This window comes from Gorilla gorilla, chromosome 11 (genome assembly GCF_029281585.2).
Source record: "Gorilla gorilla gorilla isolate KB3781 chromosome 11, NHGRI_mGorGor1-v2.1_pri, whole genome shotgun sequence".
In the NCBI taxonomy this organism is placed as follows: Eukaryota; Metazoa; Chordata; class Mammalia; order Primates; family Hominidae; genus Gorilla; species Gorilla gorilla.
The window spans coordinates 37,594,765-37,622,500 of NC_073235.2; the positions used below are offsets into that span (position 1 = coordinate 37,594,765).

General features: G+C 36.7%; 1 protein-coding gene across 6 annotated transcripts in view; it reads left to right on the forward strand.

The window, feature by feature from the left end:
• Positions 1-27,736, forward strand: part of RAB3GAP1 (RAB3 GTPase activating protein catalytic subunit 1) — a 124,418-nt gene that overhangs the window by 22,825 nt on the left and 73,857 nt on the right. For all 6 annotated transcript variants that reach the window (XR_008677878.2, XM_055380850.2, XM_004032589.5 and 3 more), the window contains exons 4-5: positions 15,736-15,868; positions 18,364-18,442. Coding sequence is in view for 5 of the 6 variants with exons in the window: in XM_055380850.2 (XP_055236825.1) it covers positions 15,736-15,868; positions 18,364-18,442 (212 nt within the window). In the remaining variant the exon portion in view is untranslated. The remainder of the gene's footprint in view (positions 1-15,735; positions 15,869-18,363; positions 18,443-27,736) is intronic.

Genomic DNA, 27,736 nt, shown 5'->3' on the forward strand with positions numbered 1-27,736 from the left:
AAAATGCTTCTGGAATTTCAGTAAAATGTAAGAAAAGTTAAGTAAACACTTTAAAATTATATGGGGAAATATTTTGGGGCAAGGTATCTGTCTAAGGGCCTAGAAGGCTGTCCTGTGGAGCCAGTCCCCATTGTTTCCCTTGTTCTTTCTTTTCTACTTTTTGAGTAACAAATTCTTTCATTAAAAAATTTTAGAGACCTTTAATTACAAAAATAATGTAACCACACCAAGTGATGCATATGTATAAAAAAGTGATAGTCCCTTCCTCATCACTTCTCCATTCATCTACTTTTCAGAACAACTTTTAACAGTTCCGTGTGTGCACATTATATCTTGAAAAAAAGATGAGTAACTTTTTATTACAGTTATCTTTTTTTAAAAACTGTATCTTGGCATGTTTGCAAGATAGGACATAAACATCTATTGTTACTTTAATTCTTGCATTGTAGTCTGTTGTATGATTATCATAATGTGTTTATACATATTCCTATTGAAGAATATTTACTTTCCAGTTTTTGCAGTTAAGGTACTGTGGTGGTAAGCATTGTTCTACATACTCTTGCATGTTTGCCTTTTTTTAAAAAATTTTTTTGCATATTTGCCTTTTTTTGGGGGGGGGTCACTGTTTCCTTCATATGGGGGTTTTCCTCAAATATCTGACGATCTCTATCTACTCATTTGAGAGTGAGGAACTAAAATTCGTGGGAGTCATAGGATCAAAAACTTTTTTATTTCATTGTGTGGTCACAGAGTGTCAGTCTCTGTAGGCATTTTCATTTGAGCCCACCAATCTCCTTATGAATAGTCTTGCATATTTGTATGAATATTTCTGTAACAGATCTCTTTTTTTTTTTTTTTTTTGAGACGGGGTCTCACTCTGTCGCCAGGCTGTAGTGCAGTGGTGCAATCTCAGCTCACTGCAGCCTCCGCCTCCTGCGTTGAAGTGATTCTCCTGCCTCAGCCTCCTGAGTAGCTGGGATTACAGGCGTGTGCCACCACTCCCAGCTAATTTTTTGTATTTTTAGTAGAGACAGGGTTTCACAATGTTAGCTAGGATGTCTCGATGATCTGACCTGCTGATCCACCCACCTCAGCCTCCCAAAGTGCTGGGATTACAGGCGTGAGCCACCGTGCCCGGCCTTCTGTAACAGATTTCTAAAAGTGGAATTACTCGGTCAAAGAGGACATGATTCTTATTTTTGATAAATACAGCCATGTTTTCTGCCAAAATAGTTGACTGCATTTATACTTTTTCCACGTATGGTATATGAAAGCACCCATATCCTCATTCTGTCCACACTGTTTATTTTCATTATATTTTTTCTAATAGACTAAAACTATCTCATTTTTATTTATATTTTCCTGAGCACTCATAAGATTGAGCATTCATTAGTGTTTATTAGATATTAGAATTTCCTTTTTGATGGCATGTTAGATATGCTGACCAATTTTCTACTGTCTTATTGGATTGCACAAGGGCTTTTATATTTTTATGAATGTTGACTCTGTGGGTTGCAGATATTTTCCCTCATCTGTCGTTTTTCTTTGAATGTCTTATGCTTCACAAGAGTTTATATATATTTTTACTGTGGCAAAGTACATCATATAAAATTTACCATTTTTAAATGTATAGTTCAGTGGCATTAAATATATTCACATTGTTGTGCAATCATTACCATCATCCATATCTAGAACTTTTTTATCATCCCAAACTCTACCCATTAAACAATAACAACCTCACATAAGTGGCATCATACAGTATTTGTCCTTTTGTGTCTGACATGTTTCACTTAACATGAAACATGAAGTAATATCTTCAAGGTTCATTCATGTTGTAACGTGTCAGAATTTCATTCCTTTTGAAGGCTGAATAATATTCCATTATATGTATATACCACATTTTAAAATCCATTCCTTGGCCAAGCACAGTGGCTCATGTCTGTAATCCCAGCACTTTGGGAGGCCAAGGCGGGTGGATCACCTGAGGTCAGGAGTTTGAGACCAGCCTGGCCAACATGATGAAAACACATCCCTACTAAAAATACAAAAATTAGCCAGGCATGGTGGCTCACGCCTGTGGTCCCAGCTACTTGGGAGGCTGAGACAGGAGAATCACTTGAACCTGGGAGGTGGAGGTTGCAGTGAGATGAGATCGAGCCACTCCACTCCAGCCTGGGCGACAGAGCAAGACTCCATCTCAACAACAACAACAACAACAACAACAACAACAACAACAACAAATCCATTCATTCATCTGTCATCTGTTGCTTCTATAGACTATTGTGAATAATGCTACTGTGAACATGTGTTTTACAAGTTTCTGTTCTACTTGCTTTCAGTTCCTTTGTGTAGGCTGGGCATGGTGGCTTATGCCTGTAATCCCAGCATTTTGGGAGGCCCAGGCAGGAAGATTACTTGAGGCCAGGAGTTTAAGACCAGCCTGGGCAACATAGCGAGACCCTATCTCTACCAAAAAAACCCCCAAGAAACTGCTGGTGTCACCTCTTTTGGGTATACAATCAGAAGTGGAATTGTTGGGTCCTATAGTAACTCTTCAATTTTTTGAGGAACCATCACGTTTTCCACAGTGGCTGTAGCAGTTTACATTCTCACCAGCAATGCTCAAGGGCTCCAATTTCTACACTGTTATTTCCTGGTGTTTCTTTCTTTTTTTTTTTTCAAAAAAATAATGATCATTCTAATGAGTATGAAGTGGTTGTGGTTTTGATTTGCATTTCTCCAATAATTAGTGATGTTGAGCATCTTTTCCTGTTCTTATTGCCTATTTGTCTGTGTTCTTTGGAGAAATGTTTATTGAAGTCCTTTGCCTATTTTTACAATTGGGTTATTTCTTTTGTTGTCGAGTTGTAAGAGTTCTTTATATATTCTATATTAATCCCTTATGTGGGATATATGACTTACAAATATATGACTTACACAAATATTTTCTCCCATTCATGGGTTGCCTTTTCACTCTGTTGATAGTGTACTTGATGCACAAAAGTTTTTAATTTTGATGAAATTCATTTTATTTTTTCTTTTGTTGCCTGTGCTTTTGGTGTCCTGTCCAAGAAATAATTGCAAATTCAGATGTTATGAAGGATTTCCCCTGTTTACTTCTAAGAGATTTATAGTTGTTAGCTCTTATGTTTAGACCTTTGATCCATTTTGATTTTTATATGTAATGTAACAAGAGTTTATATTTTTAAGTAGTGAGGTTCTTTATGACTTCTAGATTTCGTACTGTATGTAGAAAGGGTCTCTTGACCTTACTATGATAAATTTATAATTCTCTATTTTTTAGTACTTCTAAAAAAGGACTTTTTCTTTTAACAGTTAGATATTCTACTTAGAATTAATTTTTGTGAGTGAAATGAGACTTTTTGTTTTTTGTTTTGCTATTGGATAGCCAGCTTTTCCAAACTGTCCCACTGAATATGTTCTCTTTATTATGTACCTGTCCCACTGAATATGTTCTCTTTATTATGTACTGAGTTCCCATATGTATTTGGATCTATTTCTGAATTCTGAATAATGTTTATTCCCTTATACATATCATTTTATTTTAATTACTATAAATTTGTTATACATTCTGGTAGGACAAATATCCCCCCATTATTTCCTTCTTCAATCACTGGGCTATATTAGTTTCCTCTCCTCCCCTCCCGTCTCCTCTCCTCCCCTCCCCTCCCCTCCCCTTCCCTTCCCTTCCCTTTCCTTTCCTTCCCTCTCCTTTCCTTTCCTTTTGACAGAGTGTTGCTGTGTTGCCCAGGTTGGAGTGCAACCTCGACCTCCTGGAATCAAGTGATCCTCTGCCTCAGCCTCTGGAGTAGCTGGGACCACGGGCATGTGCCAACACACCTCACTAATTTTTTTATTTTTTGTAGAAATGTGGTTTCTCTTTTTTTGAGACGGAGTCTCGCTGTCGCCCAGGCTGGAGTGCAGTGGCCCGATCTTGGCTCACTGCAACCTCTGCTTCCCAGGTTCAAGCAATTCTCCTGCCTCAGCCTCCTGAGTAGCTGGGATTACAGGCACATGCCACCATGCCCGGCTAATTTTTTCTTTATTTTTAGTAGACACAGAGTTGCACCCTGTTGGCCAGGATGGTCTCGATCTCTTGACCTTGTGATCTGCCTGTTTCAGCCTCCCACAGTGCTGGGATTACAGGCGTGAGCCACTGCGCCCAGCCAGAAATGTGGTTTCACCATGTTGTCCAGGATGGTCTTGAACTCCTGGGCTCCAGTGATCCTCCCATCTTGGCCTCCCAAAGTGCTGCAATTACAGGACTACGCCACCACACCTGGCCCCTATACTACTTTCTGATTGTCTTTATTCCTTACTTCTTCATGCTTTCCCCTTCCTTACCTTCTCTTTCTCATTTGTTTTTCTCCTAGTGTGTTCAGATGAATTCTCCTGAACTAATGCTGTCATTATATTATGAGACTTCACAGAAGCCCTCAATGGCTTTCCATTGCCTACAGGGTAGTCTGAACTAGGACTGATATTCATAGGCTTCCATGGTCAGGTCTCTAATTTCTCCACCTTTTTTCTCTACTCCCCTATAGGGAACTTTAGCTGAGTTGGGTTGTTTCCTGAATTTGCTGTTCAATTTCCTGCCCCAAATCCTCGTCTGTTCTTTCTTATCAGTTTTACCTTACCTAAAAGCTAACAGGGATCCAATTTTCTTCATGAATCTACTGATGGCCTACTTATCTGGCATTTAATCATGTCTTTAATTATGTCCTTAGTCATGTCCACTTACCCTACTGGTAAATGAGATGGTAAATCATTTTACCACTTAATAGTTTGGTAACCTGGGACAGGTTTTTCAGTCTCTTAACTTTTCTCATCTATAAAATGAGGTTAATACTTAACCTCATGTAAGTTTAATTTTGTATGCACAGGGGTACACACACATGAATTATCTGGCTTAGTAGGTACTTAGTAGATGTGAGTGAGTTCCTTTCTTGAAGAGCAGGAAATTAATTCATACAGTCTGCTTTTACTTTAAAAAATACTTATAATGAACTTCAAGTATATGCAATTGGAGTAATTAAAATCCTTGGTGGATATACATAAATGTGATACATACTTACGAGCAGATGAGAAGATCATATATACAGAGGAGAAGGTCAGATCAGGAAATAAAACACACAGGCTTAAAATGAAGCCAGGCTGGCTCAGAAAGGAGTATAGATTTTGACTGCTAAGGTAGGCCCAAGTGCCTATTAGATCTGAGTGCCCGAGATGATGCTAAATGGTACTTGTTTCCTTTAAAGAAGGCTTATTTGTGTTAACCAATGTACCTTATGCCTACGTGAATCAATAGCTGGCTAATTCTTTTCCCTGAGGATTTCCTCTTATATTTGATCTGGTTTTTCACTTAACAGTTGGCTGTGTCCCCTTTGCTCAGGATTTCTTCCTATGACAGTTCTTAGGTAGTTGAATGTTCTCTGGTTGAATTTTGGTTCTTGGTGACTGAAGAAGGACTATCTCAAGTTCCCCTTTGTTTCTGAATTTCCCCTGTGGAATGAAAGTCAAAAGTTGCGTACAAAAGAGCTTTTGGACTGAGCCTCGATATCATTCCTTTCTGTGCTTTTGTGCTTTTAGTGGGATGATCTTGATCCAGGCTGAAGGCCAGCCAGGCCACCTGTATAGAGTGGAATGTATCTACATGACTGCGTTGTTTTTTGTTCAATGATTAGAAACTATTTATTAATCTCAAATTGTCATGATCAAAATATCTGTATCCATGTCTGCATAATACATATACTGAGCTGGAAATTTTGCCATGAAGCAAACGTTCATTAGTGTTAAGACCATATTATGTATTATATCCATGTCACGGCAGAGAAGAATTCCTTAAAATAGCAAATCTCCATTAGCCGGGCGTGGTGGTGGGTGCCTGTAGTCCCAGCTACTCGGGAGGCTGAGGCAGGAGAATGGCGTGAACCCGGGAGGTGGAGCTTGCAGTGAGCCGAGATCGCGCCACTGCACTCCAGCCTGGGTGGCAGAGCAAGACTCCGTCTCAAAAAAATAAAAAAAAATATATATATATATGTGTGTGTGTGTATATATATATATGTATATATATGTGTATATATATATATGTATATATATGTGTATATATATATGTGTGTGTGTGTGTGTGTGTATATATATATATAGAGAGAGAGAGAGAGAGCAAATCTCCATAACAATATGAATGGTGAGAGGAAAGTCAGCCTTCTAGATTAAAAGTGTTCTTCCACACTTTTGCTGTCTTTTGGGATTATTGTTTGTGATCAGCAGACCAGATATCTGTTGGAACTGAGAGCTAGGTTTTTATTTGCATGCAACTTTGTGAGCATAATTGCATGTTTGTTTTAGGAAAGCTGCTTGAAAAATGTATAGTTCTAGGGTTACTTGTGACTAAAGAAACATTTGATTTATTTTATTCCAGAAATAGATGAAATGCTCAGTGAGTATTCTTTATTTTTAAAGATTTCTGCACATTCGGATTATAAACCGCCTGGGTTCTTTTAAGACAGAGTAGACAGATACAAAATATTGTGATTCAAAGAGAATCTTCTCAGTGTAAATTATTTTTAATTGGGCTGGGTGCAGTGGCTCACATCTGTAACCCCAGTATTTTGAGAGGCTGAGACGGGTGGATCACTTGAGATCAGGAGTTTAAGACCAGCCTGGCCAACATGGTAAAGCCCCCATCTATACTAAAAATACAAAAATTAGCCAGGTATGGTGGCACACACCTGTAGTCCCAGCTAATCAGGAGGCTGAGGTGGGAGAACCGCTTGAACCCAGGAGGCGGAGGTTGCAGTGAGCCAAGATCATGACATTGCACTCCAGCCTGGGTGACAGAGCAAGACTCTGTCTCCATGAATGAATGAATGAATAAATAAATAAATAAATAAAGATTTTAATCGAAATAAAATTTATATACCATAAAATTTACCAATTTAAGGCATATAATTCAGTGGTCTTTAGTATATTGATAGAGTTGTCAACCATTACCATAATCAATTTTAGAATATTTTCACCACCACCTAAAGAAACTCCATACTTCTTAGAAGTCACTTAACCATTTTCCCCTAACCCTACACAACAGCTAACCTGCTTTCTCTCTCTATATATTTGCCTGTTCTGGACATATCATATAAATGGAATCATATAATACACACACTTTTTTTTTTTTTTTGAGACACAGTCTTGCTCTGTCGCCCAGGCTGGAGTGCAATGGTGCGATCTCGGCTCAGTGCAACCTTCGCCTCTTGGTTTCAAACGATTCTCCTGCCTCAGCCTCCCAAGTTGCTGGGATTACAGGTGCCCGCCACCACACCCAGGTAATTTTTGTATTTTTAGTAGAGACGGGGTTTCACCACGTTGGTCAGGCTGGTCTCAAACTTCTGACCTCAGGTGATCCACCTGCCTCGGCCTCCCAAAGTGCTGGAATTACAGGCGTGAGCCACTGTGCCCAGCCAATATGTACACTTTTGTAACTGGCTTCTTTCACTTAACATAATGTTTTCCAGGTTTGTCATGTTGTAACATTTATCAGTGTAGTCATCCCTTGGTATCCTTGGGGGGATTGGTTCCAAGACACCATTCCCCTATCCCTGTTGTGGATACCAAAATTCCTGGTTGCTCAAGTCCCTTTTATAAAACGGCATATTAGCAAATGGCTTACACACATTATCCCATATATTTTAAATCCTCTCTAGATTACTTATGATACCTAGTACAATGTAAATGTTGTATAAATAGTAGGTATACTGTATTTTAAAAATACATATATATTATTTTAAATTGTTGTATTGATGGGTTTTTTTCTGAATATTTTCAACCCACAGTTGGTTGAATCTAAGGATGTGGAATCTGCAGATATGGAGGGCTGATTGCTTTTCATTGCTGAATAATATTCCATCGTAGGGGTATACCACATTTATCTTTGACTATTGATGGGAATTTGAGTTGTTTCCACCTTTTGGTTACTGCAAGTAATGCTATGAGCATTCATCACATTAAGTTTTTGTGTGGACATGTTTTTATTTCTTTTAGCTGTATATCTAGGAGTAGAATTTCTAGATCCTATGTTTGTTTTTAACCTTTTGAGGACCTGTCAGACTGTTTTCCAGAGTGGCTCTTTCATTTTACATTTCTACCAGCCATGTATAAGACTCCTGAGAAACACTTGTTACTTTTATTTTTATTTTTTAGAGGCAAGGTCTTGCTCTGTTGCCCAGGCTGAATTGCAGTGCTACAATCATAGTTTACTGTAACCTCAAACTCCTGGGTCTCAAGTGATCCTCCTGCCTCAGCCTTCCAAGTAGGTAGAACTATAGGCATGTACCAACACATTAAAAAAAAATTTTTTTTTTTTTTCTTTTTCGGTTAGGGATGGAGTGTCATTGTTACTCAGGCTGGTCCTAAACTCTTGGCCTCAAGCAATCCTCCTGCCTAAGCCTCTCAAAGTACCGGGATTATAGGCATCAGCCACTGTACCCAACACGGTTGTTTTTTTTTTTTTTTTTTTTTTTAATTATAGCCATCCTAGTAGATATGAAGTAGTATCTCATTGTGGTTTTGATTTGCATTTTTCTAATGGCTGATGATGTTGAACATCTTTTGATGTTTTTATTGGCTGTTAGTATACCTTTTTTAGAGAAATGTCTTTTCAGGTCCTTTGCCCATTTTAAATTTGGGTTGTTGACCGGGTGCGGTGGCTCATGCCTGTAATCCCAGCATTTAGGGAGGCCAAGGCGGGTGAATCATCTGAGGTTAGGAGTTCGAGACCAGCCTGACCAACATGGTGAAACCCTGTCTCTACTAAAAATTAAAAAATGAGCCAGATGTTGTGGCACATGCCTGTAATCCCAGCTACTTGGGAGGCTGAGGCAGGAGAATTGCTTGAACCCGGGAGGCAGAGGTTGCAATGAGCCGAGATCACTCCATTGCACTCCAGCCTGGGCAACAAGAGCGAAACTCCCTCTCAGAAAATAAAAACAATAATCAATTTGGGTTGTCTTCTCCTTATCCAGTTGTAAGAGTTCTTTATATATTCTGGATACAAGTCCCCATGGGGTACATAATTTGCAAACATCTTCTCCCGTTCTCTATATTGTAGCATGTATCATTGTGAGTCATCCTTTTACTTTCTTGATGGTATCTATAGTTTTAGCTCTTACATTTAGATCTGCAAACCATTTTTAGTTAATTTTTAAGTCTAGAGTAAGAAAAGGATCCAACTTTATTCTTTTGCATGTGGTTATCTAGTTGTTGCAGCAGTTCAAGACATAGGAATACCTTTTGGATGGGGTTGTTTGCTATTTCAGCTTGTTAGATCACAGTGTATATATTACTGAAATATATGGATATCCAGTATGTTACTGGTTAACATACTGGTTAGGAAATATTTTCTAGTACCTTTGGAAGTTACAGGGGTTATTATTAATACTGAACAAAGGTAACTCCCTAAATACATATTAAGCGTGTAGATACTGTTAAGTACCGGGGCTGCAAAAATGAATAGAACAATAGTCTTTGCTTTTCACAATCTAGGGGAGAAATAGACATGTAAATAAATAATTAGAATAAGGTATCGTTCTTGTATTTGAACAAGATGCTGAGAAATAATCACTAACTGCTTAAAAATAATCAAAGGCAGATTTTCTATAGGAATTAATATTTAGGTTGAGTTTTGAAGAATGAGTTAAAAGTATACTGAAAGAATGAAGTAGAGAAGAGCAGTAGGAATAGCCTATGCACAGGTGTATAAAGAAAGCACACCTCTGGGGAAAAACAAGTTGTTAGGCATAATTGTAATACAAGGAAGATGGAAGGTAGCTGTAGGGGTAAAACTGGAAAGGAATAGGGTCAGATCTGTAAGCTTTGTATTTCCACCAACGTGAGAAACTTGGCTATCTTGGAGGTGCTCGTGTTGAAACATTTGTATATTATAACTTCTAATTATGTTACATTTTTGTATCCTTTTAATGTCAGGTTTTTAAAATTTTTATACAATATGTGTAATACTATAATACATAATTGGAAATAAAAAATATATGGAGGTGTATAATCAGATTTTTACTGGTAGAGGTCACTGTTACAGATTATGGAAAGCTGTTGAATATTTTAAGTGGAGGAGGGAACAATAGCAGATTTGTATTTTAGGAAGATAACCACGTGGAAGAAGGATGGAAGGCTATTAAAACAGTCCAGGAAACATATTGTGAAGGGCTTAATTAAGGCAGTGATCTTTATCTTACTGAGGTCTTTGGCCCTCCAAAGTTATGGCTTAGACTCTATCTTAGTTACCTAATGTTTATTGAGTAGGTTGAAAGATAAGTGGAAAGGATGGTTGGTGCCAAATTATGATGATTAGTACCATGCTGTTGTTACATAATTGCCATTACTGTCTTTTCTTTAGGAAAAAGAGCATCTTCCTCTCACCAACCCTGACATTTTCCTCAGAAGTTATTTTTCCACTGCTTCTTTATCTCATTTTAAGGGATATTTTATTGAATTTTTTATTTGTTGGGTTATGATTTATACACAGCAAAGTTTACAGAACTCATGTATGTAATTGTTTTAACAAATGTGTATACCCATGTTACCACCATTCATATCAAAATGTAGAACATTTTTGTTATCCCAGAAAGACTGCTTGTTTCTCAATCCCAGAGGTAACCACAGTTTTGACTTCTTTCACTGTATATTTTAGTTTTTCCTGTTCTTGAGCTTTTTATAGATAGACTCATACAGTATGCACTCTTCGTATCTAACTTTTTTGCTGAACATGATGGTTTAAAAATTCACCCATATAGTATATATGATTCTTTTTATTCTATAACTATACCACAATACACTATCCTTTCTCCTATTGGTGGGCATTTAAATTGTCTCCATTTCTGGATTATTATTATCAAAGCTTCTCTAGAGAATTCTGTAGATATCTGCTTTCCTTTCTTTGGGTATATTCTTAGGAGTGGAGTTGCTAGGTCTTAGGGTAGTTACATGTTTACTTTTATTAAAAACTGGCAAATACTTTTCTAAAGTGTTTTATCATTTTATGCTCTTAGCCGTGCATGAGATTTCAAGTTCCTCTGTGTTCTCTGTGACACTTGGCATTGTCAGATTTTTATATTTAGTCATTCTGTTGGGTGTGAAATGGAATCTCATTGTGGTTTTAGTTTGCATTTCACTGATGACTATTGATAGTGAGTAGTCATCTGGTAATTAATCAGAATTACTGTTTATTGGTCATTCATAGCGCTTTCTGCTGTCTATTGAAGTCTTTTGCTCGTTAAAAATTTTGGATTGTTCATTTTTTTTATTATCCTCATATATCCTGGTTGCAAGTGCTTTTTCAGGTATGTATTTTGTTTTTCCTGTAGTCCATTGCTTCCCCTAATTTTTTTTTTTTTCTTAGAGATAGGGTCTTGCTTTGTCACCCAGGCTGGAGTGCAGTGGTACAATCATAGCTCACTGCAGCCTTAAACTCTTGGTCTCAAGTGATCCTCCTGCCTTAGCCTCCCTAAGTAGCTGGGACTACAGGTGCACACCAGCATGCCTAGCTAATTATTTTGTAGAGACAGGGTCTTGTTGCCCAAGCTGGTCTCGAACTTCTGACTTCAAGTGATCCTCCCTGATGGACCTCCCAAAGAGCTGAGATGACAGGTGTGAGCCACTGTGCCCAGCCACCTAATTGTTTTCTTAACTGTGTCTTTTGATAAGCACAAATTTTATTTAGATGAAGTTCATTTTCTCTATTTTTAATTTTATTGTTAGTGCTTTTTGTGTCTGGTCAAAGGAATCTTTGCCTATCCCAAGGTATTTGCAAGATCCCAAGATATTCTCATGTTTTCTTCCATGTGAATATTTAATTATTCCAGCACCATTTGTTGAAAAGACTATTATTTCCCCCCTGAATTCCAGTAGTACCTCTGTTGTGAAGTCAAATGTAAGTGCGAATGTTATTTCTGGACTCTATTTCATTGATCTGTTTGTCTGTCTTTATGCCTATACTATACTGTCTTAATTATTGTAGCAAAGTAAGTGTTAAAATCAGGTAGTATACTTATTCATCAAAATTATTTTAGCTGTTCTAGGTTCTTTGGATTTTCATATTAGTTTTAAAATCAACTTGTCAATTTCTACAAAATGCCTGTTGCTGATGTTTTGATTGGGATCATGTTGAATATATAGATTAACTTGGGGAGAACTGGTGTGTTCACAGTGTTTTATCTTTCAATCCATGTATGTGATGTATCTCTATTAGGTCTTTAATATCTCTCTGCAGTGTTTTGAAGTATTTTAGGTAGAGTTTTTGCTCATCTTTCATTAAGTTTATTCCTAGATAATTTCTTTTTTTAATTGTAGTAAGGTATTTTTAAAACTTTCTCTTTCCAAGCGTTTGTTGCTAGTATATAAAAATACAGATGGTTATTATATATTGACCTTGAATTTCATAACTTTGTAAACTCATCAGTTTTAGTCATTTGTTTGTAGATTCTTTTGGATATTCTACATACATGATCAGGTAATCTGTGAATAGGGACATTTTTCTTTTAAATCTATACATTTATCTCTTTATTTTCTGGTTAGGATCCTCAAAGGTAATTTTTAATGAATTACTAGGTCAGTTTTGATGAACTAGAATTGTCATTTCGGTTCGCATAGCAGATACATGCCTTACTGGAACTTGGTATCAAATGACTATATCCTAATGGAATTGAATATGGGATGTTAGAGTGTTGTTTATCAGTTGAGTCTGTTTTGGAGACAGAACTTGGATGCCTTGTCTTTATTGAATACAATCAGATCTTCCTCTAGATAGTTGTTGGTTAAGGTTGACAATAGTACCGGAATCCAGAATTAGGGACAGACAGTATCTCTGTATCATTTAAAAAGATTTACTGCAAACTTGAAAAAGGGATTTCTCTCTCCTTTTCTGGACTTTCTTTTACCTAGTTTTAGCCATAACTGCTTTATATTGGGCATTTCTTCTAGCAAAACAAGTTCTTATGTACATTATCATATTACTTACTGCCTCTTGAGACTTTGGTATAGGCAGTTGATGCCTTGATTTAACACAGGTCAACCTCATGGTAAAGAAACCCACCCCACACAAAAAAAATTATGATTTTTGGCCAGGTGTGGTGGCTCATGCCTGTAATCCCAGCCCTTTGGGAGGCTGAGGTGGGCAGATGACTTGAGGTCAGGAGTTCGAGACCAGCCTGGCCAACATAGTGAAACCCTGTCTGTACTGAAAATTCAAAAATTAGCCAGGCGTGGTGGTGCATGCCTGTAATCCCAGCAACATGGGAGACTGATGCAGGAGAATCACTTAAACTTGGGAGGCGGAAGTTGCAGTGAACCAAGATCGCACCACTGCACTCCAGCCTGGGTGACAGAGCGAGACTCCATCTCAAAAAAAAAAAAAAAAAGAAAGAAAAGAAAAAAAATTAAAATTCTTTGCCCACTTTTTGATGGGGTTGTTTTTTCTTGTAAATTTGTTTAAGTTCTTTGTAGATTCTGGATCCATTAGCCGTTTGTCAGATGGATAGATTGCAAAAATTTTCTCCCATTCTGTAGGTTGCCTGTTCACTCTGATAATAGTTTCTTTTGCTGTGCAGAAGCTCTTTAGTTTAATTAGATCCAATTTGTCAATTTTGGTGTTTGTTGCCATTGCTTTTGGTGTTTTAATCAAGAAGTCTTTGCTAATATGCCGAGGTTTTCTTCTAGGGTTTCTATGGTTTTAGGTCTTATGTTTAAGTCTTTAATCCATCTTGAATTAATTTTTGTATAAGGTATAAGGAAGGGGTCCAGTTTCAGTTTTCTGCATATGGCTAGCCAGTTTTCCCAACACGATTTGTTAAATAGGGAATCCTTTCCCCATTGCTTGTTTTTGTCAGGTTTGTCAAAGATCAGATGGTTGTAGATGTGTCGTGTTATTTCTGACGCCTCTGTTCTGTTCCCTTGGTCTATATATCTGTTTTGGTACAAGTACCATGCTGTTTTGGTTACTGTAGCCTTGTAATATAGTTTGAAGTCAGGCAGCGTGATACCTCCAGCTTTGTTCTTTTTGCTTAGGATTGTCTTGGCTATATGGGTGCTTTTTTGGTTCCATATGAAATTTAGTTTTTTCTAATTCTGTGAAGAAAGCCAATGGTAGCTTAATGGGGATAGCATTGAATCTATAAATTCCTTTGGGCAGTGTGGCCATTTTCATAGTATTGATTCTTTCCATCCATGAGCATGGACTGTTTGTCCATTTGTTTGTGTCCTCTCTTATTTCCTTGCCTCAGCAATCCCATTACTGGGTATATACCCAAAGGATTATAAATCATTCTACTGTAAAGACACAGGCACATGTATGTTTATTGCAGCACTGTTCACAACAGCAAAGACTTGGAACCAACCCAAATGTCCATCAATGACAGACTGGATTAAGAAAATGTGGCACATATACACCATGGAATACTATGCAGCCATAAAAAAGGATGAGTTCATGTCCTTTGCAGGGACATGGATGAAGCTGGAAACCATCATTCTCAGCACTCTTAACATGGGAACAGAAAACCAAATGCTGCATGTTCTCACTCATAAGTGTGAGTTGAACAGTGAGAACATGTGGACACAGGGAGGGAAGCATCACACACTGGGACCTGTTGCGGGAGGGGAGGGCTAGGGGAGGGATAGCATTAGGAGAAATACCTAATGTAGATGACAAGTTGATGGTTGCAGCAAACCACTATGGCACGTGTATAGCTATGTAATAAACCTGCATGTTCTGCATGTGTATCCCAGAACTTAAAGTATAATAAAAAGATTATGATTTTGGATGTGTATCATACATGACAGTTCAAATACTAATGAAAAGATTGATATTTGATGTACTTACGTAATAATACACACTTAGGACACTTAAAATAAGATTTAATTTAATTTAGAATTATAAATATCTTTCCAGGAATATATATAAAAATTCAGATGTTTACACTAGGTATAGCCATGAAAACATTTTTAAAATAGTAACACACAGATTAATTGCTTATATATTTTCAATCTAGTTTGGGGCTATCTGTGCTTGGCTAGTTGCTTGGTTGGTATTTCCTGCCTTATGTGGTGCTATGCTGTAATGACTGTTTACCTCTCCATTGGAAAAAATAGCTATGGGAGATTAGAAGCTCTGTGGGAAAAATCCTTTTTTATGCTTAGGGTTCTGTATAAGTAAGGAGCTCTTTGGAACTCTTAATTAATATATGTTTTTCATTCAAGAAGTTGCTGTTCAAATGGAAAGACTTGAATGCCAAAGCTTGATAAAGAAGCAGGAATCTGTTAAATAAGTGCTACAGGTGTCATGCCACTTAAATTGATTGTGCAGACTGCTTCTTTATGAAGCAATTTCTGGTGTCAAATAATGCTATATGCTGTATTATTAATATATAGTGATGTGTTCATGATTTTATGTAGAGAATCTTGGAAAAAATTATTATTAATCTTTGTAAGTCACTTGATCGTTAATATTCTAGGAGAAATTTCTTTTTAAAGGAACACTGTGATAAATCATTTATAAAATAATTTTCTCTTGGTTGCATTCACTTTTATGTTTTTCTTTGATTGTATGGAGGATATTTATAGGGCAGAAAAAGGGGAAAATATCCCTGTCGTTAGTAAATATAATGATAGCTATTGATTAAGGTAAATATTTTGCCATTTTATTGGTACATATAGGGTATATTTACTTCTGGCACATGGGAAGAGAAATCAGATGAAATTTCCTTTGCTGACTTCAAGTTCTCAGTCACTCATCATTATCTTGTACAAGAGTCCACTGATAAAGAAGGAAAGGATGAGTTATTAGAGGGTAAGTTATTTCTATATAATAATATTAACTTCTGATTTGTAGGAGTGGCTGTAATTTTGAATTATTAATTTAGTGTTCTTCCATAGTGTCAGTTTCTCTGGAACTGTTTTACATAAGCAAAGTTGTTTCACCACATCTGAGGTAGAGGATGAATTACAGTGTCATTCATTTTTTAATTAATTAAATCAGCTTATATTTATTGAGTACCTAACATGTACCAGGTACTCTTCCAAGCCCTACATTCCAGTAGGGAAGATAAGATAGATAAGTAAGTAACCATAATAGGTAGAAAGTGATAAGTGCATCCTGAAGTACAGATAAAATTCTGTTGGAATTCAGAGGAGAAAAGATCACTTTTAATTGGAAGATTAGAGAAGGAGAATTAAGCAAGTAAGTTTGGCTTTGAAGGATTACAAATAAAGGAAAATCTGTTGATTAGAGGGTAGTATTTTGGATTTACTCCAGATTTTGGAGTCAAAACAAGTGGTTTAAAATTTTATTTTTTCTACTTGCTAATTAGTTGCCCCATCTAAGCTTGAGTTATCTCAGTTGTAAAATGAAGTAATACTACCTGGAGGGCTAAGTGAAGATTTAATGAAAAATTGTACATAAGCAAGTATCTCAGTACCTGACCCATGACAGGTACTCAATAAATGGTGTCTATAATTGTTAATAGGTCAAATCATCCAAAATCTTCTGTCCTTAGATAAACTAGTGCATAACAGTGAGTGAGCAAGATACTGAATAAACATGAACTTTGGAGCTGCCAGTCAAATATCCTTCTTCATTCACTAAGTAAATAAATAGGTAGAATGTGTTAAATTTTTTCTGATCATAACAGATTATCATTTGTAAGCTCAGACCTGAAAAAAATCTGTGCTTTTTCTTGTGTAGGAATAGAATTTTGTTACCTTTTCTATTACGTATATTCTTCTTAGAAACAAAACAATTAGATAACATATGCATTCAGATTCATAAACCAGGGCAGATAACATTAACCATATATACATATATGGAAGGCAGTTGTACAGCAAAAGAAAATAATTAAGCCAGAATGTGAATATGAGAACTTTAAGAGGAAGAGGGAAGTGTGTGCAATTGTTGGGAGGTCTCATAATAGCCCAGCAATTTTCAGGTTCAACGTTCTGCCAATTAATGAAGGAAACTATTCAAGATAGCGAAAATTTAAGTGCTGTTAATTTAAGGGAAGATCATGCATCAAGGAAAAGCTGCTGTAGTAAAGAGGCTTAGAATCAGTGCTCTGAGATGAATGGATAAAGGAGACTGTGGTACAGTGAAGGTGAATGATTTTTTTGTTTGTTTGTTTTTGAGACTGAGTTTCACTCTTGTTGTCCAGGCTGGAGGGCAATGGCGCGATCTCAGCTCACTGCAACCTCTGCCTCCCGGGTTCAAGCAAATCTCCTGCCTCAGCTTCCAAAGTTGCTGGTATTACAGGCACCAATCACCACACCCAGTTAATTTTTTGTATTTTTAGTAGAGACAGGGTTTTGCTGTGTTGACCAGGCTGGTCTTGAACTCCTGACCTCAGATGATCCACCTGCCTCGGCCTTCCAAAGTGCTGGGATTACAGGCGTGAATCACTGTGCCCAGCCAAAGGTGAATGAATTTTAAGCTAGTTAAGGCATTGTTGCAAGTGTACATATAAAGTGCAGTTTTCTTTTAATTTGGTTGTGATTGAGCCTGTAACTTATGGTGGGAGTTACAAGCCAAACCATCAGCTCAGTTTTACAGATACGCATTTAAAACTATATTATCAGAGGTCAGGAGATTTGAGCACTAATCATTTATTTTATCAGCATTGCCTATTGCTTTTGGTCTGAAAAGCACCAAATCATTAGCATTCTCTTTAGTCTTTTAGCAAAATAAAAAGTATAGATCTGCTAAGCAATGATAGCTATACAACAAAAATTATTTTTGTGAATGGATACTATTTTTTATGCATTGAATTTGTCATGTATTTATGAGTATAATGATCTTTTATGTTAGTACCTTATCATGGATAGTAATTTAAGTGTGTAAACATAGTTTAGAAGTGGGAAGCCAGGTAGAAGTTTTACAAGAACATTTAAGATGGACAGGGGGCCTAAAAAGGCTTGCTATGGGAGGTTATACAGAGTTGACATATCTCTAAATAGAATGTTGAAGAAAAGTAGAGGCAAGGACAGGATAAGAAGAATAAATAAAACAAAGCTTTCTGGTAAGGGTGAGGAATTGTGTGAGTTGTGACTCAGAAGCAAAAAAATATTTTAAACATGGGAGTGGCATATGTCTTTTTTATAGGCTACTTTTATTTGAAGAAAAAAAAATGAGAGAGAAATCCCTCTCCCTGTACTCAAGAGCTATCTTTAGATATGAATCTTAAAGCAATATCAAAACTGCATGATCTAGCAAGACATGTGTTTCCTCAAAGCATGTTATAAAACTCTGCCTGATCATGAATATACTAACTTTTTCATTATCAAATGTTTTTGTAGATGTTATTCCACAATCTATGCAAGATTTGCTGGGTATGAATAATGACTTTCCTCCAAGAGCACATTGCCTGGTAAGATGGTAGGTATATCTTTTACTCAGTATCTTTTAGTATGTGTGTTGCGGGGGACCTCAACACTGTCCCCAAGTTCACTGATTTGCTAAGAAGACTCAGAGGACTCAGCATTTAATTGCAGCTGATTTATTGCAGAGACAGGATACAGGGCAAAATCTGCAAAGGGAAGGGGCACATGAGGCAAAGTCCAGAGGAAGTACAAGCTTTTAAGAATCCTTTCCTAATGGAGTCAGGCAAGATGTACTCAGTTCCCTCAGCAACAAATTGTGACAAAGTATGTGAAACATTGTCTATCAGGGACAGTGTTAGAGGCTCAGCGCCCCAGGTTTTTAATTAGGGGGCTGGTCGTATAAGCACCCTTTAACTGGTATATACCAAAATTTCAGGCTCCCAGAAGGAAAGCAGGTGTTCAGCATAAATTACATTGTTTGCATAAACAATTTAGGCTTAGTGAGCAGCTTAATCAGTTCTGGGAATGGTGAGAACCCTCCTCAAATCCCATTTCCCAGCTGTCGGCCAAGAGTTAACCTTGCAAGCAGGCTTTTCTTTTCTTTTTTATTTTTTTGGTTTGTTTTTTCTTTTTAGTTTTTTTGTTTTTAATTATTGTGGATATATAGTAGTTTTACATATGTAATAGTTGTACATATTTATCTTTTTTTCAAAAGAAATGATAAATGCTTGAGGTGATGGATTCCCTAATTAAACGTTCCGATTCCATTCTTTTATTTATCTTGACATATACAACAAATTATTGTTAACTATAGGCACCATGTTTTGCTACTGAATGCTAGATCTTACTTTTTCTATCCAGCTGTATTTTTGTCCCATTAACCATCCCCTCTTTATGCCCTGCTCCCCATTACCCTTCTAAGCCTCTGGTAATTCTACTTAGAGATATGTCAACTCTGTATCACCTCCCATAGCTAGCCTTTTTAAGCCTTCTGGCCATCTTAAATCTTCTTGTAAAACTTCTACCCAGCTTCCCACTTCTTACCCATGTTTACACACTTAAATGACTATCCATAAGACACTAACATCATTCTATTCTCTTATCTCCGTGAGTTCAGTTTGTTTGTTTTTTTTTTTAGCTCCCACATATTAGTGAAAATGTGCAATACTTGTCTTTCTGTGCCTGGCTTATTTCACTTAAATGTCTTTCAGTTCCTTCTATGCTCTTGTAAATGACAGGATTTCATTCTTTTTTATGGCTGAATAATATTACATTGTGTATATGTACCACATTTTCTTTATTCATTCATCTATTGATGGGTACTTAGGTTGATTCCATATCTTGGTTATTGTGAATAATGCTGTAGTAAACATGGGAGTGGAGATATCCCTTCAGTATACTGATTTCCTTTCTCCAAGCAGGCTTTTTTTTGTGAAACAGAGTCTCGCTCTGTTGCCCAGGCTGGAGTGCAGTGGCGCGATCTCGGCTCACTGCAACCTCTGCCTCCCGGGTTCATGTCATTCTCCTCCCTCAGCCTCCCAAGTAGCTGGGACTACACGTGTCCACCACCACACCCAGCTGATTTTTTGTATTTTTAGTAGAGACGGGGTTTCACTGTGTTAGCCAGGATGGTCTCGATCTCCTGACCTCATGATCCGCCCGCCTCAGCCTCCCAAAGCGCTGGGATTACAGGCGTGAGCCACCGCACCCGGCTGCAGGCAGGCTTTTTTAAGGATAGCGGTCACAGGCCTGCTGGTTCATCTTTTCTGCACAATGTATTTCATAATCCAGGGTAGTGCTTAACTATAGTCTCATGACAAGCATGGAACATTTAAATATCATAGAAATTTTAATACAGATTATTGAATATTGAAATAAACTCAATATGTTGGATGCTGATCTGTTATGTGATAAAATCAAAACTCACTGTGTCTAAACTATAAATGTGATACATTAATGTAAGAGGTACAATCTTACCCCTCTTATCTGTGGTTTTGCTTTCTGCGGTTTCAGTTACCTGTGGTCAAGTGTAGTCTGAAAATATTAAATGGAAAATTTCAGGCAAAAACAACAAGTTTTAAATTGCATGCTGTTCTGAGTAGTATGGTGAAGTCTTGGGCCATTCTGTCCTGGAAGTGAATCATGCCTTTGTCCAGTGTATCTACAATGTATACACTACCTGCCCCTTAGGCACTTAGTAGTCATCTTGGTTATCGGATTGACAAATCACAAGAAGAAGGGTGAGTATAGTACAATAAGATATCTTGAGAGAGAGAGAGAGAGACCACATTTATATAACTTTCATTACAAAATATTGTCGTAACTGTTCTATTGGTACTATATATAGGAAAAAACAGTACATACAGGCTTTGATACCATCTGCAGTTTCAAGCATCCACTAGGGGTCTTGGAACTTACCTTCCACAGATAAGGAGGGACTATTTACATCACATTTAAAAGGTCTCTTCTGTCTTTTTCAGTTATTCCAAATGTCTGTGAACTTTATTTATTTTGGATGGAGTGGTCTTAGAACAAACTACCACCAAAATGGCCCTAGTAAAGAGTATATATTTAAGAAAGGAGACCTAGTTAAAGGAAGTTTATATACTGGTTTGAAATTATTCTATTGTTATCAGTTGGTCTTTTGATTTTTTTTAATTAAAGAATTCTAAGGTAGGGGAAAGTGACATTAATCTGTGTTTATCTTTTTCTTCATTTCATATAACAAATAGGCTGTGTAGCACTTTAAAAAAAGAAAATTATTTGCAAATGCAGGTAAACGGGATAGTGTTTCATAAATATTCCTCTTTTAGTATGACCTTTTAAAAATTGTTCACTTAAACAACTAAAAAAGAAATGTAATAATTATATCTATTAAATTTAATTTAATCCTTCCACATTCTGTTCTGGCCTTTTAAAATACGACTATATACATTTAATGTGACTAAATTTATCAGAAGGCAGCGTAGTATCAGAGCATGAGCTTTGTATGCATTCATTCATTCAACATTAATTGAACACTTACTTACTGTTTGGCTACATACTGAATTAGGTTTAATTCCTAACTCAGGTACTTAGTATCTCTGCAACTTTGGGCAAGTTACTTAATTTCTTGTAGTTTGTTTCTACACTGGTAAACTAAGAATAATAAATAATACGCACTTCCAGAGTAGTTATGAGGATCAAATAAGATAATGGCACCTAGTATGTTTATCAAAATCTAAATGCTATTAACATGATTTCATCCTTTTGGTATGTATTTCCTCACTGTTACATAGTCCGTGGTCAAAATATTAAATGAAGTAATGAAACCTTTCTATATATTAATATAAATAACTTGTTAGTAGGGTGGTTTTTGTAACCTTTCCATTTACTTTTAAAAATATTTTTAAAATCAGCGTAGTAAAATTGGACTTTTTGTGGAGGTGAGCAGTTCTCTGAACTTCAACACTTTATATAGTTTTTTACTAGTATCAAAATCAGGAGATAGAACAGTTCTATAACACCCCCTCACCTCTGCTGCCAAAAAAAAGCCCTATTGTCCCTTTTGTCTCTTAGTAAGCATAGGCACATCCTTCCCACTTTTTTTTTTTTTTTTAAAGAGACAGGTTTTACTCTGTCACCCAGGCTGGAATACATTGGTGCAATCATGGGTACTGTAGCCTTGAACTCCTGGGCTCAAGTGATCCTTCTGCCTCAGCCTCTTGAGTATCTAGAACTACAGGTGCACACCACCATGCCCGGCTAAGTTGGGTTTTTTATTTTTTGTTGAGGCAGTGTCTTGCTATGTTGCCTGGGCTGGTCTTAAACTCCTGGCCTCAAGTGGTCCTCCCACCTCAGCCTTCCAAAGTACTGGGATTATAGGTGTGAGCCACTGTACCTGACCACACTCCCGACATCCTTATAATCCCTGGAATCCCTGATCTTTCTTGGTCACTATAGTTTTGTCCTTTTGAGAGTGTCATATAAATAGAATTCTACTGTATGTAAATAGAATTCTACTGTATGTGACCATTGGTGACTGGCTTTTAAAACAGCATGGTGCCTTTGAAATCCTTTGAGGTGATTCTGCTTATCAATAGTTTGTTCCTTTTTATTGCTGAGTAGTATTTTATTGAAGGATATACCAAGCTGTTTATTCATTCATTTGTTGAGGGTTATTAGGATTGTTTTTAGGTTTTGGCATTTTTAAATAGAGCTATACTATAAATATTTGTATACAGATTTTTGTGTGAAAACACATTTTCAGTTCACTTGGGTAGATACCTAGAGTAGTATTGCTAAGTCATGTGGTAAGTGTATGTTTATAGGAAACTGCAAAACATTTCTAGAGTAGTTGTACCATTTTGCATTCCCACCAACAATGTATGAAAATTCCAGTTTCTACATCCTTACCAGCACTTGGTATTGTCAGTATTTGTTTTTAGCCATTCCTAGTAGGTGCATAGTGGTATCCTAATGTTAATTTTGAACATCTTTCATGTGTTTATTTGTCCATTTATATCTTCTCTGTATTAACAGTGTCCAAGTCTTTTGCACATGTTTTAATTGGGTTGTTTGTTTTCTTTTTTGGGGGTGGGGGTTATTTGTTTTCTTACTGTAAAGTTTTGAGAGTTCGTTGTATACTTTGGATATAAATCTTTTTTATAATGTGTGATTTCCAAAAATTTTCTAGAAAAGACATCATTAAGAGAAATGAAAAGATTATCTGTAACAGATAAGACTGTAACTTATCTTTTAATTTCTCTTACTATGTCTTTTCTAGAACAAAAGTTATAAAATTGAATGAAGTTCAGTTTTATCAATTTTTAATTTTATGGATTGTGCTTTTGGTGCCATGTCTGAGGACTTTTTGCTCTAGGTCACAAATCTTTCTCCTATTAAAATATTATTTTATTTTGGAATTATTCAAAATCTGAGGGTGAAAGCAGCTGTTTATGGATGCTGGGGATGGTGGTAGCAGATCCATTACCCGGCTGGCAAAAGGGGTGGCAGTGGCCTGTAATATTCTTTCCAAAAACCCCTAATCCCAATATATCCATTTTGATATTTAGATGTTACCTGATTTCTTTCAGCAGTGTCCTACAGTTTTCAGCACGAAGATCCTGTAAATGTTATATATTATGTTTCTACTTGTTGCTTTCTTATAAAGGAGCTATTGTAATGATATTATTTAAAAATTTTTTCATTTCCAGTTGTTCGTTTCTAGTACGTAGGAATATGGCTGATTTTGAGGGGTTAACCTTGTATCCTGTAACCTTGCTAAACACAATGACTAGTTCTAGGAGTTGTCATTTCTTTGGGATTTTCTATGTATACAATCACTGTCTCTGAATATGGATAGTATTATTTCTTTTCTAATCTCTGTTCTTTTCTAAAAATATGTATTACAAGATACCATGAAGCAGTCTGTTCATTTTTTTTTCTGTTTAAAACTGGCTAGGGCTTCCAGTAAAATATTGAATAGGAGTTGCTTATCTCAGGGGGACAGCATTTAGTCTTTTACTGTTAAGTGTGATGTTAGCTGTAGGTTTTTTCGTAGATGCTCTTTATCAGATTGAGAAAATTCCCTTTTGTTCCTGCTTTGCTGAGAGTTTTTATTATGAATGGATGTTGAATTTTGTCAAATCCTTTTTCTGTTTAAATTGATATGATTGTTGTTTTCTGCTTAAATTGATATGATTTATTTTCTTTAGATTTTTAATATGTTGATTGCATTGACTGATTTTTGGATATATAACCAGCTTTGCATTCTCAAGATAAACTCCACTTCTTTGTGGTGCAATTTGTATTTCTGTGTGTGTGTGTGTGTGTGTGTGTGTGTGTGTGTATGTATGTATGTGTATTGCTGTATTTGATATGCTAATAGTTTGTTGAGGACTTCAGTGTCTATGTTCATGAGGGATGCTGGTCTGTAATTTTCTTTTCTCCTGCTTTGGTTTTGGTATCAGAGTAATGTTGGCCTTATAATGTGAGTCAGAAAGTATTTTGTTCTCTTTTATTTTCTTTGAGAGAGTGTAAAATTTTTTTTTTTTTAACCGTTTGATAGAATTTGCCTTTGAAACTTTCTGAGCCTGGCATTCTCATTTTATTGAGGTGGCAATTCCTTCTAGGGTCCAGGATTTAAGCAGAAGTCTCAGTTCCAGTACCTTGTCTCATGTATACCCGTATCCCTGAGAGGTCATTCAAAACATTACAACCTCTGTAGTGATTTGGATTGATGGAGTAAATCTAAATATAAAGGATACAGAAGGAAGCTTGTGTGTTTAGGTTATATAGCAGAGAGATTGGTAATCTCATCAGAAAGATAGGCAGCTTCCAAGTCCCAGGGCCTCGTAAGCAGAGGCACAGTTGTGGATGATGATATCTGAGTGATATTGTGCTTCTGGAAGCCTAGTTTCTGGGTGTAGACTTATTTATATTTATTATTATGAGACTGGGGCATTCTCGGACATAGCCTAATCTGGATGCATGCCAGAGACCACTTTCCCTGGGCTGGGTGTACCTCATCATCTCAGAGTTATATAATTCACATTATGACTGCTAGGCTAAAATACATGGTATTGTCAGACGTAAACAGACTTTTCTTCCATCATTCTTGTTCTCTTCAGTCTAGCACAGCATAGTCAGTTTTGCAAACAGTTTTATAAGTCAAACTAACAGACTTTCAGCAGTAAAAGGCTTACCCTGTAAAATCCCAGCTCCCAGTGCCCAGCTGTTAGGGCCTATAGCCAAAGCTGATCATCCCCTGGTATTTTTCAGTCACCTTCTATGCTCGCTTTTGCCTTTCAGTATACTCTTTGTTTCTGTTACCCAGGAATCTCCTTTTTATTATTTCAAATTCAGCTGTGTATTTTGACAGCATTGTCATATTTGATCAGGTATTTCTGTGTGTTTTGGGACAAGGAGGGCCTGTGTCATGTTAGTTTGCTGTATGGTTGGAAGTCACTTTCAGTTTTGTCTTACTTGACCTTTCTTAAAGTTTAGGAAGCCAACAACAAAGCTTTTGAGAACTGTTTAAAAGTTAAGCATATTAAATGTATGTGTATTTTCTTTTATTCAACAAACATAATTTTTAAACATTTACTGTGATCCAGATACAGAAATATCAAGAATAAAACATGGTTACTGCCTTAGTAATCTTTGGGATTAATAGAAAGATAAGGGAGTAGACAACAATAACATTTTGTGAGAAATGCTCTCATAGGAGGCAGAACACAAGTTTGATGGAAACTCATAGGAGGTACCTGTAATTCAGACAGATTAAGTCAGGAAAATGTTTCCAGACAAGGTGATACCTCACATGAATCCTGAAAGACAAGTGAGAATAAACCAGGTGAATAAGCTTAATTAATAAGTTAGGTAAAAAGATATTTGAGGCAGAATTAGTAGAGGTGATGATGTTTAAATGAACTTTTGAAACTTGTAGGTAGTTTGGTAAGGTTGGGTATAGCAGTAGAGGGTTGGGAATGGGAAAAGATGAGAAGGACTTTGGTATGTGGGTATTTTAAGACTAATGTGAACCGGACATCTTAAGAGGATTTCATAATATTCTCCTTCTGTTTTATTCATATAATTTTTATTGTAATTGTTAATAAATACATTTCTCAAAAATTTCAAGGATACAGATTACTTGTAATGCTTCAGAGATACTGAAGAATAACATACACAGAAGTTTTCACCTAAACATTTATTTAAATTTGAATTTTAAAAAGTTAAACCAGAATTAAAGCAATGACAATGAAAATTTGAAAACGATTTTGCAATATATGCATCTGTTCTTATTTATACCATAAATATACAATTAGTATAGGTTGACCCTGTCAGAGTGATTTAAAATTAATATATGATTAACTTATATTTTCAAATCAAATTCTAGAAAATAGATTTTTGGCATTTATGTCCAATGCTCAATTTTGGTAGTTCGAGTTTGTCTATTAATCTTTACCTATTTTGAGATCTTCTAGTTTCAGTTTTCATATCAAGCACCTCTCAGATTAGCTCCAAACCTGTTTAACTTTGTTAAGGGACTTTTATAAAAGTGGACTTTAAAAGATATGTGGGCATGATCAATTTTATGTTCTTGGCAATGTAATTGATCTTAATGATGTGTTTTGCTGGATGTATTTCAGCCTTCTAATATACCTATCCTTTAAATACTTTTCTTTTTTTTTTTTCTTTAAATATCTTCTAGTGGGTGTTTCCTGAAACCATCATTACAGATTTATTCTCTTGATTGTTATGCTTCATGATAATATAAATAGCCCTGGAAATAACACAGACTTTAACTGTAGCAAACATTTATGTCCAAATGGAAATTCATGAGCAGAGATTTTAATAGGAAGGTGTGGTAGGCAAGATAATGAACCCTGCTAGCCCCCAGAGATGGTCCACAACCTAAATCTTAGAACCTGTGAATATAAGTTATGTGGCAAGAGGAATTAAGGGAGCAGATGGAATTAACATTGCTTAGCAATAGACTTTAAGGTAGGGAGATTTATCCTGGATTATCTGGGTGGACCCAGTATAATCACAGGAGTTCTTAAAAGTGGAAGAGGGAGACAGAGGAGAGTTAGTGTCATAGCGGTATGAGAAGAACTTGGTCCCAGTAATGTAGGTTTTTAAGATGGAAGAAGAGGGCCATGAGCCAAGTAATGAGGGTAAGCCTCTAGAAACTGGAATGGGTTCTGCGCTAGAGCCTCCCGAAAGGACACAGCCTTGCTGCCACCTTGAATTTAGCCTTGTGAGACCTGTTTCAGACTTCTGACCTGCAGAACTATAAGATGATCAATCTGTGTTTTTTTGAGTCACCAAACTTGTAGTAATTTATTACAGCAGCAATATGAACTAATACAGAAAGTAACAGCGTGAAAGCTGTAGATGCCTAGAGAGGCTCTACTGAGAGTGGAACAATACACTGAAAGCACAGCTAGGTTTAAGGGAGGACACATTTTGTCCCCATGGCTCTGCTTTGTTGAGCGTTGTCTTTGGGTCTTTAGCTTTAGTCATGCTTTATTGGTCACCACAAAGGAACAGTCCACAAATAATCTTGTGAAAACTGTGTAGTTGAATAATTATTATGGCTTTTAAGAAATATTCATTTTTGGCTGGGCGTGGTGGCTCATGCCTGTAATCCCAGCACTATGGGATGCCAAGGCGGGCGGATCACGAGGTCAGGATTTCGAGACCAGCCTGGCCAACATAGTGAAACCTCGTCTCTACTAAAAATAACAAAAATTAGCCGGGCGTGGTGGCGCATGCCTGTAGTCCCGGCTACTTGGGAGGTTGAGGCAGGAGAATTGCCTGAACCCAGTAGGCAGAGGTTGCAGCAAGTCAAGATCGCACACCA